The 17,242-nt window shown below is 38.7% G+C and overlaps 1 protein-coding gene across 2 annotated transcripts; it reads left to right on the top strand.

Annotated features, from left to right (window-relative positions):
- Nucleotides 1–1,856: 1,856 nt before the first annotated feature.
- POU1F1 (POU class 1 homeobox 1) lies at nt 1,857–14,671 on the top strand (the record flags this gene model as incomplete). 2 transcript variants are annotated; one of them, XM_082061630.1, is made up of 7 exons in its annotated part: nt 1,857–1,998; nt 5,001–5,066; nt 5,978–6,095; nt 7,097–7,338; nt 9,162–9,326; nt 10,738–10,798; nt 13,574–14,671. In XM_082061630.1, the coding sequence occupies 7 exons, from the start codon at nt 1,857–1,859 to the stop codon at nt 13,785–13,787; spliced, it is 1,008 nt and encodes a 335-aa protein (XP_081917756.1). In that variant the 3' UTR covers nt 13,788–14,671. The 2 variants fall into 2 exon arrangements, with proteins under 2 accessions (XP_081917756.1, XP_081917757.1); XM_082061631.1 differs by lacking the exon at nt 5,978–6,095 and having other exon boundaries at nt 7,093–7,338.
- Between the last annotated feature and the right edge of the window lie 2,571 nt (nt 14,672–17,242).

The following is a 17,242-nucleotide window of genomic DNA, read 5'->3' on the forward strand; positions in this document are numbered from 1 at the left end:
TTGAATGTTCACCCACTTGAGTAGCACTTTATGCGTAGCGCTCTGACCAAGTGTTACACATCTGCCATTGGAGCTAACAATTTTTGTGAGTCATAAGAAGGTTATACCATTTGAGAACTGATTATAGTCTGTAGGGTGTTATTAATAGGAGACAGTGTCATCTCTGTTGACTTCTCTTCTAGTTTCCTTCAGTGCCATGCTCTGGTCTGAGAATCGTATGGGTTCCAAATACACCCTTAGCTGAATGAAATGCAAGAGTTCAAGACTTTGTTCTCACTGATTAGTCAGCGTACTCATGAATCCACAGATGTTAACATATATCAGGCCAAACCCAAAGGGATACAGATGGCAGTTCATTTGTTGACAGTAACTTCCAAACATTGCAATTATTTAAAAGTTTTTGTATATTTTGCAATATGAAAGTTGCATGTATAGATAGTAGGTATGAGTGTAGAGCCTCACTACTGTTAAAGCATATGTGCACTTTGTCATATGCAGGAATTTGTTTAAAATTTCTCAATAACCTCAGACACAGCCTTCTCCCTAATGCATTTACAGGTAACACAAAGGATTCTACAGAATGGCTTGATGTAATACTGCCTTTCTTCACTAATTCATGAAAAATGACACAATAACATGTATGATGGTTCCCATGTAATGTTTCTGAGGTCTATGTCATCAAAGTCATAATTCAGACATTTGAACCAGCTTTGAATACCAAACACACAGAAAGTGTCATTGTCTTTACATAAAATAAATAAAAGGTGGGACCCAACCATCTTTAGTCACAAAACCCCCAAAACACCCCCCATGCCAGAATCCCTCAAAACTCTAGAAACAGACAACAAAGGACCCTCCACATCCATACCTTTTACCTCCTAAAAAGTAAAAATAAAGGAAATATGACCTCCTGTGCCATTTTTCCCTTTAAATTGTAAAGCATATAAATAGAATATGTGACTATGATATACTGCAGTAATTTTCATTAATCTCATGCCAACAAATCACTTAGTAAATTCTTTGAACAAAGACCCTGCTTCTACTTAGTGTGTAGCACAATAACGACTAGGACCTTCTGGGTGAGACTGTAGATGTTGCTGTAGTATAAATTGATAGTGTTAACTGTGAATGAGTTTTATGTGACACTGTGGGCTCTTTCAAGTGTCTATGTTAGATAAACATTTAGTACTTTATGTTTATGTAAAGCTATCTGCTTAGAAGCTTCTTCCTGAATACAGCTGCTCCAAATTACAAGTCTCTTATTTATACTTGAACATGTTAAGACAAATGATCACTATGCAACTGCTGGGTATTAAGTTAATTTAGATTATTTTGCTGTAGGTTCTTGACTTTTGCAGACTTCTGATTGAGCTCTCAGTGGGGTTGCCTTCCAGAAAATTGCCCCGATGAGATTTTGGGGGCAGGTGTTAACTGTGGAAACCTACTTAGTATTAAACATACCTGTCTCATTGCTACTGACTGTGGAGACGATACTTTATATTTTTTTTTCTGGCCATTGTTCTTCACAAAAGACCTAATTGAAAATATCTGTCAAATCATGTCTCTGGTTTCCCTCTTCTTTCCCCACCATTAATTGGACAGGTATTGTGTTTGTGTGGGAAGGAAGGAGGCTCTATAGCAGTATAGCAATATTGCTGGGAAAAAGAACATTAAAATGGATAAAGGGATTTCCTAGAGGTATAAATACCTGCACACGACCTCCCTGTGCTCTGGAGCCCTCCTGTATATGTATACACAGGTAAAAAGCCTAGAATACAGTTTGAGCTGCCGTTAATCACGCTGGATCTGTTCTGTTAGAAAACAGGGGCAAGTGGCTCTTTTGCTTGTTGGAGGGTATGACTTGCCAAGCGTTTGCTTCATCTGACACCTTTGTACCCTTGAATTCTGACTCTTCTACCTCTCTGCCTCTGATAATGCATCACAGCGCCGCAGAGTGCCTGCCAGTTTCTAACCATGCCACCAATGTTATGTCTACAGGTACTTTTTAAAAATAATCTTTCTCTTAGTAACTGTCATTTGTAATGCTTCTGAATGCTATGTGTTCACCAAGTTCTGCAATATTTACAGTGTTTGGTATCAATGCCGTACGTCAGATTGGAACTACATTAAAGTAGAAGCATTTTCACAAAGCTGCATGATGAGTGAATCAGGTACACACCACATGTTTGTGTTTTACTGAAATTTGTAGCTTTCTCTTAATTTGTTACAAATTTGGGCTCAAGTATGCTACTGATGCATTAACTTAGAACAGGTTCAAACAGTTACTGTTGTTACGGCTATAAAGTCTTGAATGACAGATGTTATGTAAAGTAATTTAAAATTTGGTTACTATGGAACTAAAATTTAAAATTATATAAATTACCTTAAATAGGAATGTATTTAAAAGTGGTCAGGCCTAAATATAATTTGGGGAAGGTTTCAAGAAGGAAAAATATTACTTTACAATGCATATTGCAAACTGAATCAAGACTAAAATTTAAGTGGGATGTTCAAATTTGATGTTAGAAGTCTCATTAATAGTTTTGAGTTTTGTGTGTGTATATAATCCAATTAATTGCATTTAAATACTAGGACTGGGTAATCACTGAACTATCTGAGAGAGACAGAGAAAGAAAGAGGGTTTCCTTGCAACCTTAAACCTGCAGAAGTGGGATTTTGGAATAGAGGAATTGTTGGTAGAAAATTTTCAGGAACAGAAAAATAAATAGTTTTGATTTATTTGAAATTGCATTAAGGTAAGAATTTTACTTGGAGCCTTAACAAGCAACTAGCTTTATGCTGAAATACATTGGTAATAAAACATTTTAATACCAAGAAAAAGCATGTAAGTAATGAAATCTGAGAATTGGTGTTAGATAACAAGATGTTATACATTAAGCAGGAGATTCAAAATATCCTAACACGGCTGTTGATTAGCAGCAGTAGTAGGGAATAGGAGAATTTAAATTTTGTATGAGGCCAGATTTATTTATCTGTATCATACTTTATTATCTAGATTCATCTGATTCATAATAAAAAGTATATAGTGACAGCCAGCCAAAAGCATTTGTTCATCTGCTTCAAATTCAGGTTTTGATATTTTTTAGTTACCTCTCAAGAACAAATATTGCTGCAGTCAGTGGGAATTTTGTTTGCAGGACCACATGTAGCAGATGAGGCTGTGAGAATGGAAGCAGTGACAGAGAATGCTTACTAGAACAATTAAAGGTTTATAAACTTCTTACATAGATTCAGAAATTGCAATAAACAGTGGTATGATGGTGAAAATATCTAAGGAGAATTTGTGCACAAAGTAGACATGAAATAATTTTGTATAATGACTTACGTTAAATGTCAAAAATGTTTAAAATGTGCCACAAAGTCGAAGTGAATATACTGCTGTTCAAATATTGTACCATGTCATACAGCTGATGTTCTGCAGTATCTTCAACATTTTGTCATTATTTAATTTAAAGAGCATCATTACCAACATTTAATTTTAAATCATATTAGAAATTTGGAAATGTTGGGTTTATTAACAGAAAACTATAGTTTAGGGATTATGAAATAATAGAAGAAAAAAACCACCAGTAAACACTTAGAACTTATCTCAACAGAAAAGTTGCCTTGCTCTAAATGCTTTAGTATTATTAATGAAATATTTATTTTGAGTGCACTTATACTAGTATAAGCATGTCTGGTTTAGTAGATTCTATATCTGTATAAATGTATCTAAACAGGACATTTTGCTGTTATTATTACTGTTATAAAAAACAGAGATTCTAATTCCTAATTACTTATATTGTTTTGAACAACGTGTGCTCTAAAGTGCAGTTTTACATATCTGAATGTTCACAAACATGAATTTTTAATATTATAATTTATAGCAGTTGTTAGAGGGGACAGTATATGCAATTTCTGTGCCTACTTATGCATGAGAAACCACCATATCTCTCATTTTGCATTCAGTAAAAAAATGTCTGATTCTTCAGGCACTGGTGATCCATAACAACCCTGTGAAAATGCTAGAGAGAAAATAATTGTATTTCTTGGTGCTGATGATGGAAAATGATGATTTAGGCCTAGATTCTTAGAAGAGCCCAGAGTCTGTTGTTCTGCTTCCCTACCACCGCGCTAAAGCACTCTGAAATGGTTTTGGTAGATTGGCACTTGAGAAAATGCAGCCTCTGGATGCCTCAAAGCAAATATCACAGTATCACAGTATGTTTGGGATTGGAAGGGACCTCAAAAGATCATCTAGTCCAATCCCCCTGCTGGAGCAGGAACACCTAGGTGAGGTCGCACAGGAACATGTCCAGGCGGGTTTTGAATGTCTCCAGAGAAGGAGACTCCACAACTTCCCTGGGCAGCCTGTTCCAGTGCTCTGTCACCCTTACTGAGAGAAATATCTCGAAGTGCTGCTTTTGGAAACCCAAGTCTTAGGAATATGTGAAATACTGCCTGCCTTGATGTCTGTGTTCACTGTGGGTTTTGCACAACAGTGAAGCAAATCGATTTTGTGGGAACATGGAGCAAGGTTTTATGCAAGATTAAATGAAATCATGTGTGGAAGCTGGTTGAAGAGAGGAACTGATCTCCTCCAGGAGACTTCAACGCTTCCCTTGCTCAGTTGTATATGTAAACTGGGTTATGCCCATAGATAATACTAAAAAAAAAAAACTTTGAGACCGTAATAAGATGATTTCTGGTTTTGGCTCAGAAGGTATCTCAGTATTTATACTGGCAGTCACATCTGGTGTGACCTGGACAAGTATCTGGACTTCCAGCAGTGTTAACATGATGGCTATGGCTCAGAGCTAAATGCTTACTGAATGCACACAAAAACTGCATGCAAGTATACTGCCTGCCTCTGAACTGAAAAGCTGTGTCTTGAATCCTCATACATTTTCTTACCAGTCCCATCTTTTTGTCTTTGATCCAAACACCTATATGCTCCTGTATCTGCTTTGCCATGACGACTTTGGGAAACACTCTGGCAGGCCTTCATTACTCTGTGCCTTCCTGTCATTATGGAAATCAATCGTCGACCTATGGGGTGATGGCAGGTAAGAGACATCCCCTCAACTGGGTGAGCTATTAGCATGTTGATTTTGGCCAGTTTTTCTTTAAAGAGACTGATTCAAGACAGTTGCTTAAAGAAGACAGGACTGGGGTTAAGACTCTCAAAAGGGGGCTAGGAAATTAAGGATCAGTGCCCAGAGTTTCCTCAAACTTCTGCATCTCTTGGCAAATTGCTCTCTATCTTATTCCTCTCTACAAGACTGGGACAGTGCTGCTCTTTAGGCTTGCCTATGTTCACTTCTTTGGTGATCACCACTTTCTGAGGGATCGGGACTGATGTACTTGATATATATGTGTACTACTGGTAGATGAGGTGATGGAGCCCTCACTGGAGCTACAAAATATAATGGTGGCACAATGAAAAGCTAGCTGAATTCAGCAGGAAGATCATACAGATCATACACTTGTGAATGTATACTAGGAGTGTATGCTAGCATTCTGCTCATTTTTCCATGTCGCAGGCTGAGTTAGGAAGAGGAACTGTTATTCTATGCAAGTTCAAGCAGCCATCAATGAAATAATGTGACAAATCAAATTAACACAACCCAAAGAAATAATCATGACTCAGAGCTAGGCCAAAATCAAACTCAGCATTTTATTTCACTTAAGATGAAGGAAATACTACAGTAAGTCAGTACAGATGAATACATCTGCACAGGGACTCTTCACAGACAGTCAGTAGACTTCCTTCACTGTGTGCAAATGTCCAAATGCTCCTATTTCATTGTCCATTAATATATATGTTGCAAACATTCCTAGCATTGCTCAAATCCCCAGGAAAAGTCCACAGGTATTAAACAAAAGGTATTGCTAAGAAGTTTCTTTTATTTCAGTCCAAAATAAATACATCTACATTTTCCTTCTTTCTCTTTTTACTCTTACCTTTTGCTACTAGGCATCAAGCCTGCAACTCCGGAGATTCTATCAGCAAGTCTCTCCCAGAGTCGCATCTTACAGACATGCAGCATGCCACATCCCAATGTGGTAAACAGTGTCAGCACCTTGCAAAGCAAGTCCTTCTCTTTCCTTTTTTTTTTTTTTTTCCTTTATTTTTTGAGAAAATCTCCTTTTATGGCTATCCTGTGTAAAAAGCATAAAGTATTCCTACAGGATTAGAACCTCCAATGCTGGTGAGAGCAATCGGGGCAATGAAGACAAGAAAAGTAAATGGAGGAAGGGGTGGGAGGTTAATGAAGTTCAGAGTTCTGCTATGAAATTTTGTGTAATTTAGAAAATTGGGAAGGATGTCCTGAGAACCTGGAATTTATGAGCTGCTTCAGATACACGGAAGAGTGTTAATATTTCTCCAACCATTTTATTTTTCCCCCCTCATGTCAGAGACTCTTTAGCTCTGTGTACAATATCTAGAAAAAAAAACAGCCTTCACTCTTATCTGAACTCTGTTAACTCTGATATTTGTGAAAAAAAGGTAGCACAAGATAGTTTTGCTTTGTCCTTGAGGAATTTATTTTTAAGCCAGAACAATCACTCTAAATGTCTTCTGGGTTTTTCCTTTTTTTTTTTTTTTGTTCTTCTTTGAGCTCTTACCTGTGTACTTTCCTGAAACAAGTTTTATGTTGAAGCTAAACCAAGATAATATCTTGTCTGTACATCAAATGGTATTTACATGGAAATATTCTTTGTCTTAGAAAATAGAGATTGGCACATTTTATGTGGCTCAAAATGACATAGATCCATCAATCTTGTTATGCCACTTAATTCTAGTTGAGATCTTGGATTGTTATTTAAGTTTGGACCATTTACCCCTTATGTAAGTGCATCACAGTTTGCTAAGAAGCAGGGTAGCTATGGCCTGTGAAAGTGGCTGTTGCTCAGTTTTCAAATATTGAGACGTGAGACCGTATCTCGTAGGAGAACCTCACTCTTGGATATGTTTGCATATGTTATACAATAAATATTACAGACATGGATTGTGCGATGATGAAGGTATGTTTTCATTGTGTAGAGGTAGAGAATAACTATACCGAGTTTTCTTTTTGTGTTGCTCAGGTAGCCTGACCCCTTGCCTTTATAAATTCCCGGAGCACGCCCTGAGTGCCAGCTCATGTGCCTTGGGCCACAGCTTCGCACCCATGCACCAGCCCCTCCTCACAGACGATCCCACCGCTGCAGACTTCAAGCAGGAGTTCCGCAGAAAAAACAAGTCTGTCGAAGAGCCCATTGACATGGACTCCCCCGAAATCAGGGAACTGGAGAAATTTGCTAACGAATTTAAGCTGCGGAGAATTAAGCTGGGTATGTGGTTTATGTCCATGAACAAAAGGCTGAGAAATTCTAGTGAAAGAAAAATTATTTCCAAATGTTTCACAGTCCAGTCTCTGCACTTATCTAATCGTAAATCTAATCCTGCCCTGCACTGCCAAACTGTCTCTATTTCTAGAAGACTTACACAGAATTAATGAACTTCAGCTTTTTGCAACTTAGTACACAGAAAGTGACTTTAAACTTTCCTGTCCCTATATTACTTAAGTCCAGAGAAAACTATTGCTGTTCATTAAATTACATTCACTAGCAGGTGCATTATTTTTCACAGCCCCAAATTTTCTGCAACTTAGGGCAGCACATGCTATGACATCTCATACTCGCCTTTTTCCCCATGAAGTTCTTCACTTCATGGTGCAATGTCATTTCAACATGTAAAATGTGTGACATCCATGGCAAATCTTTCATACCAGTAGGAAGCTTCTCTTCCTGGTTTATTTTCTTTTGCCAAGACACAGGTACTGCAGCAATTGATATCTTTGTTGCTGTCTGAGAACTACTGGGGCTGATGCAAGATGGATTTCATTAAAGGGTCTTCAGTGAGGTGCTTGTCTTTCACTGGACAAATCTGAGCTGAGGACAAAGGTGGACTGAGCCCTGTCTTTCTCACCTGTAGGGGATAGAGGTACATGCCAAAGTAAAAGCCTGTCTCATCCTTGTTTGAACTGTACAGAAAAAAAATCACATCCAGCACTGCAGATTCAGCCCTCTTATAAATATTGGGTACTCTGAACGAAGACTTGTAATTTTGACATTATTACTTATAACATGACTTTGTATAATTACAAAACAAGGTGTCCTTCTAGCTTTATAAATGTAAAAAACTTATAAGGTTATCACAGGCATCTATGCATTACTTAACAGCTAGAAAGCTAGTGTGTTCTATTTGCAGAGTAAAAATAAGCACTGAAACAAAAAATTAGGGTTTAAAAGTATTTGCATCTTGATCAGTTTTGCTCTATACCATGTCTTTGATGTCAGCCACAGCAACAGAAAGACTTGTGAGGTCCCACGCTGTTAATCACTGTTTTTATTACTGCATCTTCATCCTGAATTTGTAAGGGAGCTAAACTTCCTCTGATGCAAGCAAGTGGCACAGAACCTGTAAGACTGAGCTTAATGCTCTCCTGGGAAAAATGCCATTTGCACAGGAAAACTAATCTGAGGTTGAGCTTAACAAGGGAAGAGAGAGTTAATATGGGCTGTGGATCTGAGACTGAGAAACACAGAGCAAGCACAACCAAAATGGAGGTAAAAAGCTGTCTCATGAGACATTCAGCATCTAAAGAGATCCTGTCTGTTCTGGTGCAGAGGCAGATAGGGAGAAGGATAAGCCAGACTCCTGAATGTAGCAGGTACACATTCACAGCCTGGAACAGTGAGCTGCTGTTACAAAACCAGTGTCTGCATGGAAACCACAGCATTTCTTTGATCACTTCAACTTAGTCATTGCAACAAATGACACGAGACCAGTGGTGCTGCTGGGGATTATCCTGTTGCCTTTGCAGCACCTATAGAAAGAAAGATACAGGGTGTCTAGTTCCTTCTCAAATCTCTAATATTGGAGTGTAAAACCATTAAATCAGTGAAACCTCCAATGAAACCAACAGGAGGCTGAAGTTGTCTCTGAGGTGAGCTCAGACTTGGTCACAAAGACCTCTGCAGAAAGTCCATCCTGAAGACACTGCAGGCACACACAGCTCATAAAAGTCGGCAGTGAAGGGCCAAGCATCTCATGGAAAGTAACTCTTTCTATAAAGCTCCAAAGTGCCTTTTTTTTCCTTTATTTTTTACAGGTTACACGCAAACTAACGTTGGAGAAGCACTGGCTGCAGTGCATGGCTCTGAATTCAGCCAAACTACTATTTGCCGGTTTGAAAACTTGCAGCTGAGCTTCAAGAATGCATGCAAGCTGAAATCAATACTGTCCAAGTGGCTGGAGGAAGCAGAACAAGTAGGAGGTAGAGAATTGAAATCCTCTAAATATTGATTTGCATTTAAACCAGGATCCTATATGTATGTTGAAGGACGAGTACATGTATTCCGTAGACTAATGTTTTTCTTTTAGCAGCTTTGATTACTAAGGTGTGCTTATATTAGATTTTGGTTGTCTTTTATGCGTGAGCAAAGAGGTCAAATTGAAATGTACAGAGGGTACAAAGCAGCAGAAATATCACTTGACCTACTGGAAGTAATTTATTTCAGTCCGATCCCAGCAAACGAGCTCCAGTCCTGTGGCATAGGTCAGAGCTGTTATTAAGATGGGACATTTAGCAGCATACAGGGATTCTTCACTAACAAAGAACTCTTCCTTCCAGCCTCTGGTATATGAGATGTAGCCTTGGGGAAAAGGATTTGAGTTCAGCTGCAGCAGTGGTCTTTAAACCCTGAACAAGAATAGCGTGGCATAGAAGTTTTTGATGCAACATTTTTGCTGCTAGGGGATTCCTTCCCTTTTGTCCAGTAATTTCTAGTTGCAGGAAGAGGCATGGGGTTCACTGGGGAAAGAGTATATTAAGAACAGGTTGGTTGATTTAAAGGAAATGGACTGTTTTAAAGAACAGCCCTTTCAGCTGGATCAATTGGGATTCTGGGAAGCAATGTGCCTGGAGATGACAGCAAAAGCCAGGACTACCACCGTGTGGCACTCACCTAGCACAGGAAGAAAGAGAAAATGATCTTAATGCTACTTTTTGGATTCACCATTGTATTGAACAGTAGAAAAGGTCAAAAGGCTGCTTGTGCCGTACACTTCAGTTTACTTTGAACCAAAGATAGAGAGCTTCCTTCCCCTGTAACTACACTAGAAACCAGAGAACGGCCTAACACAGTTGGCATATTGCAAAAAGCACACGTAAGGTGGGCAGCAGCTGCTGACTGCATGAGCAGCATTGCAGGCTTGAGCTGCAGGGTAAGATCATGTGTGCAGGCAGTGGCCTCTGAGAAGTGATGGAGGACTTGTCCATCGGGAATTAGTATGGAAGATGCAGATGAATAAATGGAGTTGGGAGCCAAGGCCATGTTTCTGCAGAAAGAGGGTGAGGTAGCTAAGGGGTATGAAAATGGAATCCGTCTCCCTAGATGGTACCCATCACGAGGAAGAAGGCAGGTGAAAGGAAAGGGCTGAAGTACAGCTCCTTACATAGGCACAGAGCCAGCACTTTAGCCATGGCACACCATTTTTGCTTATAGACATTTATAGCTGGAGGTAAAAAAATGACCAGCCATCTGAAAGAAAAAAGTTTTTCTATATGTGGTGCTGCTCTTATTCAGTGACATAAAGGGACTTTTCTTCTGGAGAGAATTGTGCTTGTTTTCCATTCCCTGTGGAAAGTAACTGCTTGATTTGTTTTTTTTCCATTTTTAATGTAGCTTTATACAGTGAAAAAGTTGGAGTGAATGAGCGGAAGAGGAAGCGCAGAACCACCATAAGGTAATAAATATTTAGAGGGTTACATGTTCCCCTTCGGCTAAGATCCTCCTTTTTCTTGGTCTTGAAATGAAAGTGTTCCTATTAATGAATCTCTATAGCTAGTGTTTCAAAATGTTTCACTGTTTTGAAACAGTCCACTGAAAAATGACAGCATAACCCTCCAAACCCCCAATTTACTCCAAATATACTACATTTCCCAATAAAAGACTTTTTTTTTTTTTCAACATATGACAACATCCTTCAATATGAAAAAAAAATCCAATTCTGCCCAAATTTTATTATATCAATATAGTGAATGAGGTATCAGAGCATCCTCATTTGCATTTTGGGAGGTTATATATTATACCAAAATAAACTGCATTATTCTTCCAGAGAATTGAGGTCTGGGAGTTTGAGAGCAAGCTTTTACACATAATATTGGATCCTCATCTCTATCCTCTGCCATTGCATTCTCCGGAGTTCAAAAAAAGCACTTCAATGAGCCAAATGGAAAAAAGGGAGCTGTTCTTGGAAGCTCCTTCTGCTTCTCATATCTCTGGTGGCCAACAGCTACCATCTATCTAGCCTCAATTCCATATGAAAACCGAGTAGGCTGGTAAATCATATTACAAAAACAACTACGAAATAGGCAAAGTAAGAACAAGGGGCAATTCCCAGGCTCTTACAGTTGATGAAGAAGAATTCATTCAGGGGACCTCCAAGGAGCTGTAGCATTCTTTCACAGGAGGGAATTTGGCGGCCTCTGGGCACAGACCTGGTGCTGCCAGGGCCTACCCATTACAGTGAATTGCCTGATGTTTGCAGAGGGGTCCTTCCCAATGTGCCATGCCACCTCCCAGAGATGTAAGCTGCTCTATTGTCCTACAACCTCAGAATCCTATAACCAGAACATGCACCTCCTCCTTTCACATTCAACTTGGGACTTCTCTTCTTAGTCATATTGCTTTTGATATAAAGAATAAAATGGATGTGTTATTTCTCTCTGACTTTTCAAGTTAAAATTATTCCGATGGGTTTCTCCTCAATCAGGAGTGAGCTGGAGATGGGCAATGCTTCATAGCTCATTTGCTCATCAGAGCACCTCACAAGGGATGAAGCTATACTCTTGGGAGGCCAGTTTCTCCTCTCAGTTTCTCTCCAAGTTAGTAAAGATTGAGCAGCAGTGCCAAGACCTTGCCCAGTCTATGTAGTATGGCCTGTGTGAAAGCTGCCAAGTTGAGAGCATTTCTGTCCTAGGTGTTTTCCCCTGGCTAGAGGAGCCTGCTCAAGGCTGCTCATCTAACATGGTGGGTTTTGGTGTTGTTTTTAACAGCTGTTGGATAAATCACTCCTCATAATAAGCATTTTTAATTCTTCCTGCTTTTACATTCAAATTCACTGCACTGCGAGTATCAAATATGGCAAATTGTCAAGGGCACAGATAATTGAAAGGAAGTTCATGACCAAACCACATATAATAAGAATATACATAATATACAAATCACATATAATAAGAAAATATAAGAAAATATTAATTGTTCCTTTGAAGGTATATAGGACCTCAGTTTGAAGACCTCAAACTTATCAGGGAGGCGGACTTTATCTGACCCTCAGCATTACTCTTATCAATTCTTAATGGATGTTTGAAGGTAAACTAGATGTGAAACAAAAGTCCCACTAACTAAGTTAGGGTAGTCATACCCTTAAGAAAAAATACTTAATTTGAATTTGTGGAAGCTATTTTCTTTTCTACTTTGATCAGAAAGCCTATGAAACTGTTAGTCAAAACCAGTGATACTTCTAGGCTTCTGTGTGTGTAGAACATCGTGTTATTAATTAGTTAGTTTTGGTAATGTTAATAAATATTGTGAAATAGACCTGTAAATGAGAAACTAACAACATATTGCAGATGAAGTAATGAAATAACTGGAACTCCATCAAATCCTTTGTATATTTCTGTAACAGAAATACCTGCACCTCATTTCCAGAATAATGCATGAAGTGCCCTCTTGTGTCCAAAGAAATTACAGCTACTGCTGAAGCCGGTTTCAGATGTGTCCTGGTGGCACATAAGTATGCCGCAGATACTCTGTTTTCTGCGAATAAGCAACACAAACGGGAATTAAATTCTATCTGACAGTAAGAAAGTTTGTTGTTTATTGAACCACTCAACCTTGGTCACTGCTGACTCTGAGGAATAGATTAAGGCAGACTTTAGCAGTGATAACTGTTAAAACAGCTTGGTGTAAACTGCTGATTTCTAGAAATACTGTGGTGCACTCTCTATAACAAAAAGAGATTAAGAACTTGATATGTTTCCCAAATTGTAAGTGACGGAGCTCTTGCCCTTTGTAAACCCAAATGATTTGACACAACCAGGTAACCACACTAATGTGCATTTGCTGAACCCCTACAACGGTGTGACTGGGGCAGAAAGGGTGGGCAAGCTTGTTCCAGTTCCTGTGATCCAATTCATGTCTAGCTAGTAGCTGTATCTCCTAGAGAACATCAAGAAGCATAAATATTTCATTATTACCACTGAAATTGCATCAAACTTGATGTTAGTTTTGCTTTTAAATTAATCTGTACTGAAATTCTGCATGATGTGATGCTCTTCATGTCAGCAAATGACTACAGTGTACTTTAAGCTCTGTAGGTTTCCTTTATGTAGGAAAAAAGGAAACACACCAAGTCACTACCTTTAGTGTTCTCACTTGTCCCTTCTTGTGAACTAGTGGTGAAAGCCTGAATGCATCAGAAAAGTTTTTAAAGGTGAAATTTTATCCCTTTATCCAGTATTGCTGCCAAAGAAGCCCTAGAGAGACACTTTGGAGAACAAAGTAAGCCTTCTTCTCAGGAAATTATGAGGATGGCTGAGGGGCTCAATCTTGAGAAAGAAGTTGTGAGAGTTTGGTTTTGCAACAGAAGACAAAGGGAAAAGAGAGTGAAGACAAGTTTACATCAGAATGCCTTTAGTTCTATTATCAAGGAGCATCACGAATGCCGCTAAAGCTTTTCCATATATAGAAGTGGCTTTCTGGGGTTTGCTTTGTGTTGTTGGGTTTTGCTTTCTTTTCTTTTTTTTTTTTTTTTTTCTGTTTGTTTGTTTGTGGTAAATATTGTATATATTGTTAAAAAAAAAGAAAGTGTTTCTCTTACAAGCTAGCCTGCCTCAGATTTTGTGTGTTGTGGAAGACACGATTTCAATGTAAAAGGCTGGAAACAAATTAAATGCTACTGCATATATTTAAAGAATTGGAGGTCTCTGCTTAACTGCATTGAGCCTATTATATGTTATTCAACTAGAGATGCTTTCCAAATTGCACAAGTAGTTGCGGTTTCCCTATGCTGTGCCTTTCTTGCATCTGTGTTACATTTAATGATTAGTGGAGAACGCCATGTGTAACAGGTACACTATGCATCAGGAAACAAAGCCTTCTTAGTGTTGTGTGTGAAGAAAGGTTACAAAGCTTGATACCAGCAGCTACAGTATTGAAAATATGTTGCCTCTGCATGTGCTAACTAGCTTAACTCCACTGACCTGTGTGAGATTTTTAAGCCATGAGGCACATGGCAGGGTCCCATCTCCAGTGGTGAACACTGAGCTCAGCAAACAGAGCTCACAAATTTCTGAGTCAGAAATTAGAACTTCAGAGAAGAGAAAGTGAATAAGTGTCCTCAAAGAAGCAGTGGTGACATTGCTGAACACCTAGTTATGGCCAAGATGGGATCTACCCATGGGATCTCGTGGGAGAGAGACAGGCAGGGGAACGCCAGCTAAAGAACTGCCTTTCCAAAGGACAGCTCAGACTCAGTGACCCACTCACAAGAGCTGCACACCTCTGAGTGGATCATTCCAGGTAAATTCACTCTGTAAGTTCAGGACAAAGCCATCAGAAATGTGCCAGAATTGCTCTCATTATTTAAGGTAGTGTAAGCTTACCAGTACTGAGGTGTCAACGCTATTCCTACTGTGTGCTCTGTCTCCATGTACCACTTGACTGCTTTAAATGGATGCCAAGTAGAAGCAACCTTTTTTATGCTTGTGATCAAAGATAATTCTTGCTTATGTATTATATACCTTGAAGTTTGATTCGGATATGTTTAGCTATAAAAATTGGGATAAAATTTACCTTACCTTAAGCCTTTGTGACTTGAAGGGAGAAAAACTAGCGAATTATCAGGGTTTTTATTCTTTGGGCCTTCTCTGCAATGTGTTTTTTTCTAATTAAATCCATGTGTGGACATATTTACATCAGAGATAGCATGTTAAGTTGTGCTCTTGTGCTCTGAAATAAGCATTCGTAGAAAGCATTTGTTGCACTGCATATTCCCGCCCTCTTCCACCTCACTAACTGAAAACAATCCCATGCCATTCTCTAGCCTAGGGAGATGATAATTGGGGAAAACAAACAAACCAACAAACAAAAAAACAGTGCCAGAACTCCCCCTAACAGAAAGCCAGGCACTGAGAAACTGAATTAATGACTGTAGTACTCATCAGGGATAGATTATCCAGCCATCTCTTCAGCCCCGCTCATTATTATTAGAATAGCCCATTACCATATATGTGTTTTTGACTGTTTTCCCAGGGCTGAAATTAAGTGAGTACATGCAAGTTGTAATGGCCAGATACATTTTATTTTTCCATAAAACAGACCTGATGATTTAGAAAATGTCTAGATAATAGGCCCACAGAAAGCAAAAGGAGTTTAATGTTCAAGATCCCTTAGAAGCTGTGTGTACAAGTTAAGTGTTCTCTCTCTAGTGCACATTAAATTATCTCTGATACTTACTACAGTAACCATAGGCATAGTCATCTATGGAAATTAGGCTCCTGGATTAAAAAAAAAACACCACCACCACCACCACACTTTTATGGATGAATGCATTGCTATAACCCCCATAAATTTAGAATAAAACTTCAGTTTAATAACTCAAAGGAAAGAAATTGTGTTTTGTACTCTTTTCAGGTTGTTCTCATCACTAGCATAGCTCACCCACTACAGCAGAGAAAGACCAAGCTGTAGCCTTTATCCACAGATTACGAACTTTCTAAAAGGATGGAAAATAAATACAGTTGAGAAGATCAGCATTCAGTAAAGGTGGTGGCATGCATTTGTGTACCTTTGATGTTAACATGATCTGATGTTATATATGTTGAAACTCTGGGAAATATATAAATCTTATTTATAATCTTAGCTATTTTCTTAATTATGAAAGGCTTCCTAGAAATTCTATAAGCCTGTACTTCCCCCTTCCCAATAAAGTATTCCTGCATATTTTGTATTTTCAGGTAATGGTCTGTAGTTCTGTTTTGGTAATACTTCACTTTTATTTTATAGTTGTGTATCATGTTGATGTGCTTATTCACTTCAGCGTGCGGTAATAGTTAATTCAGGAACAGACTTACCATAATATTGTCATTTCTAGTCTTACAAGTGAAGGCTAAGTGCAGAAGCATAGCAAAATAAAATGAAAGATGACATAAAATGCCATTTTCTTGCAAAAGAATGACAAAAGGCAAAGTGAAGGCAGCAGCCATTATTTAAACAGATCTAGCTGTTGTCACAGAAATTAGTAACAAATTAGAGCAGAATTGTTTAAAGAAAAAAAAGCTGGATGGAACCAATTTAATGTGCTGCAGCTGCAGCCATTAGATTTAGAGAAAGTGGCAATTGATTTTTTTTTTTTCTGTACAATTTACTGACTGGGTAGTTGCCATCAATCACTCTTGATTGGGGAAAAACCCTGAGATAAGATATCTGAGGGGTGTAGCTTTATAAACCTCCAAGAGCTTAGTTAGCTATTTGACTAACACAGGCTGCACTATTTTTCTTTGAGATGTTTGTGGGGTTCTTTTCTTGGTCTTACTTTTCCCATGGTAACTTTAGGTAGGGTGTTAAACTAGAATAGAGGATAGAACAAGTCATTATGACAGTGTGTAAATCTGCGGTTCACCTCTCTCTGAAGTACCATGTAGCATTCTGTCCCACTCATCTTGAAGGATGTAACAAACCTAGAAAAGGCCCCTCTACAGGCAAAGCTGATGATCAAAGATAAGACAAATAACTCTTCAACGTACTGTCTCTGTCTTAGACTTAATGTGTGTGCATTGAACAGTGTAGGGGTCTCCTGAATTTAGGGCTATATGGAAAGGCTGGATGGATGCAGGTTGTTCACCCCCTTGCCTAACGTGAGAACTATGAGTAAACATGCAAAGATGGCAAGAAGCATAAGAAAAAACAAAAGTAGTGGTTTTTAATGCAGTGGGGTTTAAGATCTGTGGAACGCCTCAAAAGTGTGGGTGCCAGAAGTTTATGTATATGGACAAGCTCACATATGAGAAAGCCACTTAAAACTGTTGTATATAGAGGAACATACACACGGCTCTGGAAGTGGCCTAAGTTGAAAACAGAGGCTGGAAGAGTATTAGAGGAGGAAGCATCATTTACATGCATCTTT

Source organism: Streptopelia decaocto (genome assembly GCF_964273445.1).
Source record: "Streptopelia decaocto genome assembly, chromosome: 1".
NCBI classification, from domain to species: Eukaryota; Metazoa; Chordata; class Aves; order Columbiformes; family Columbidae; genus Streptopelia; species Streptopelia decaocto.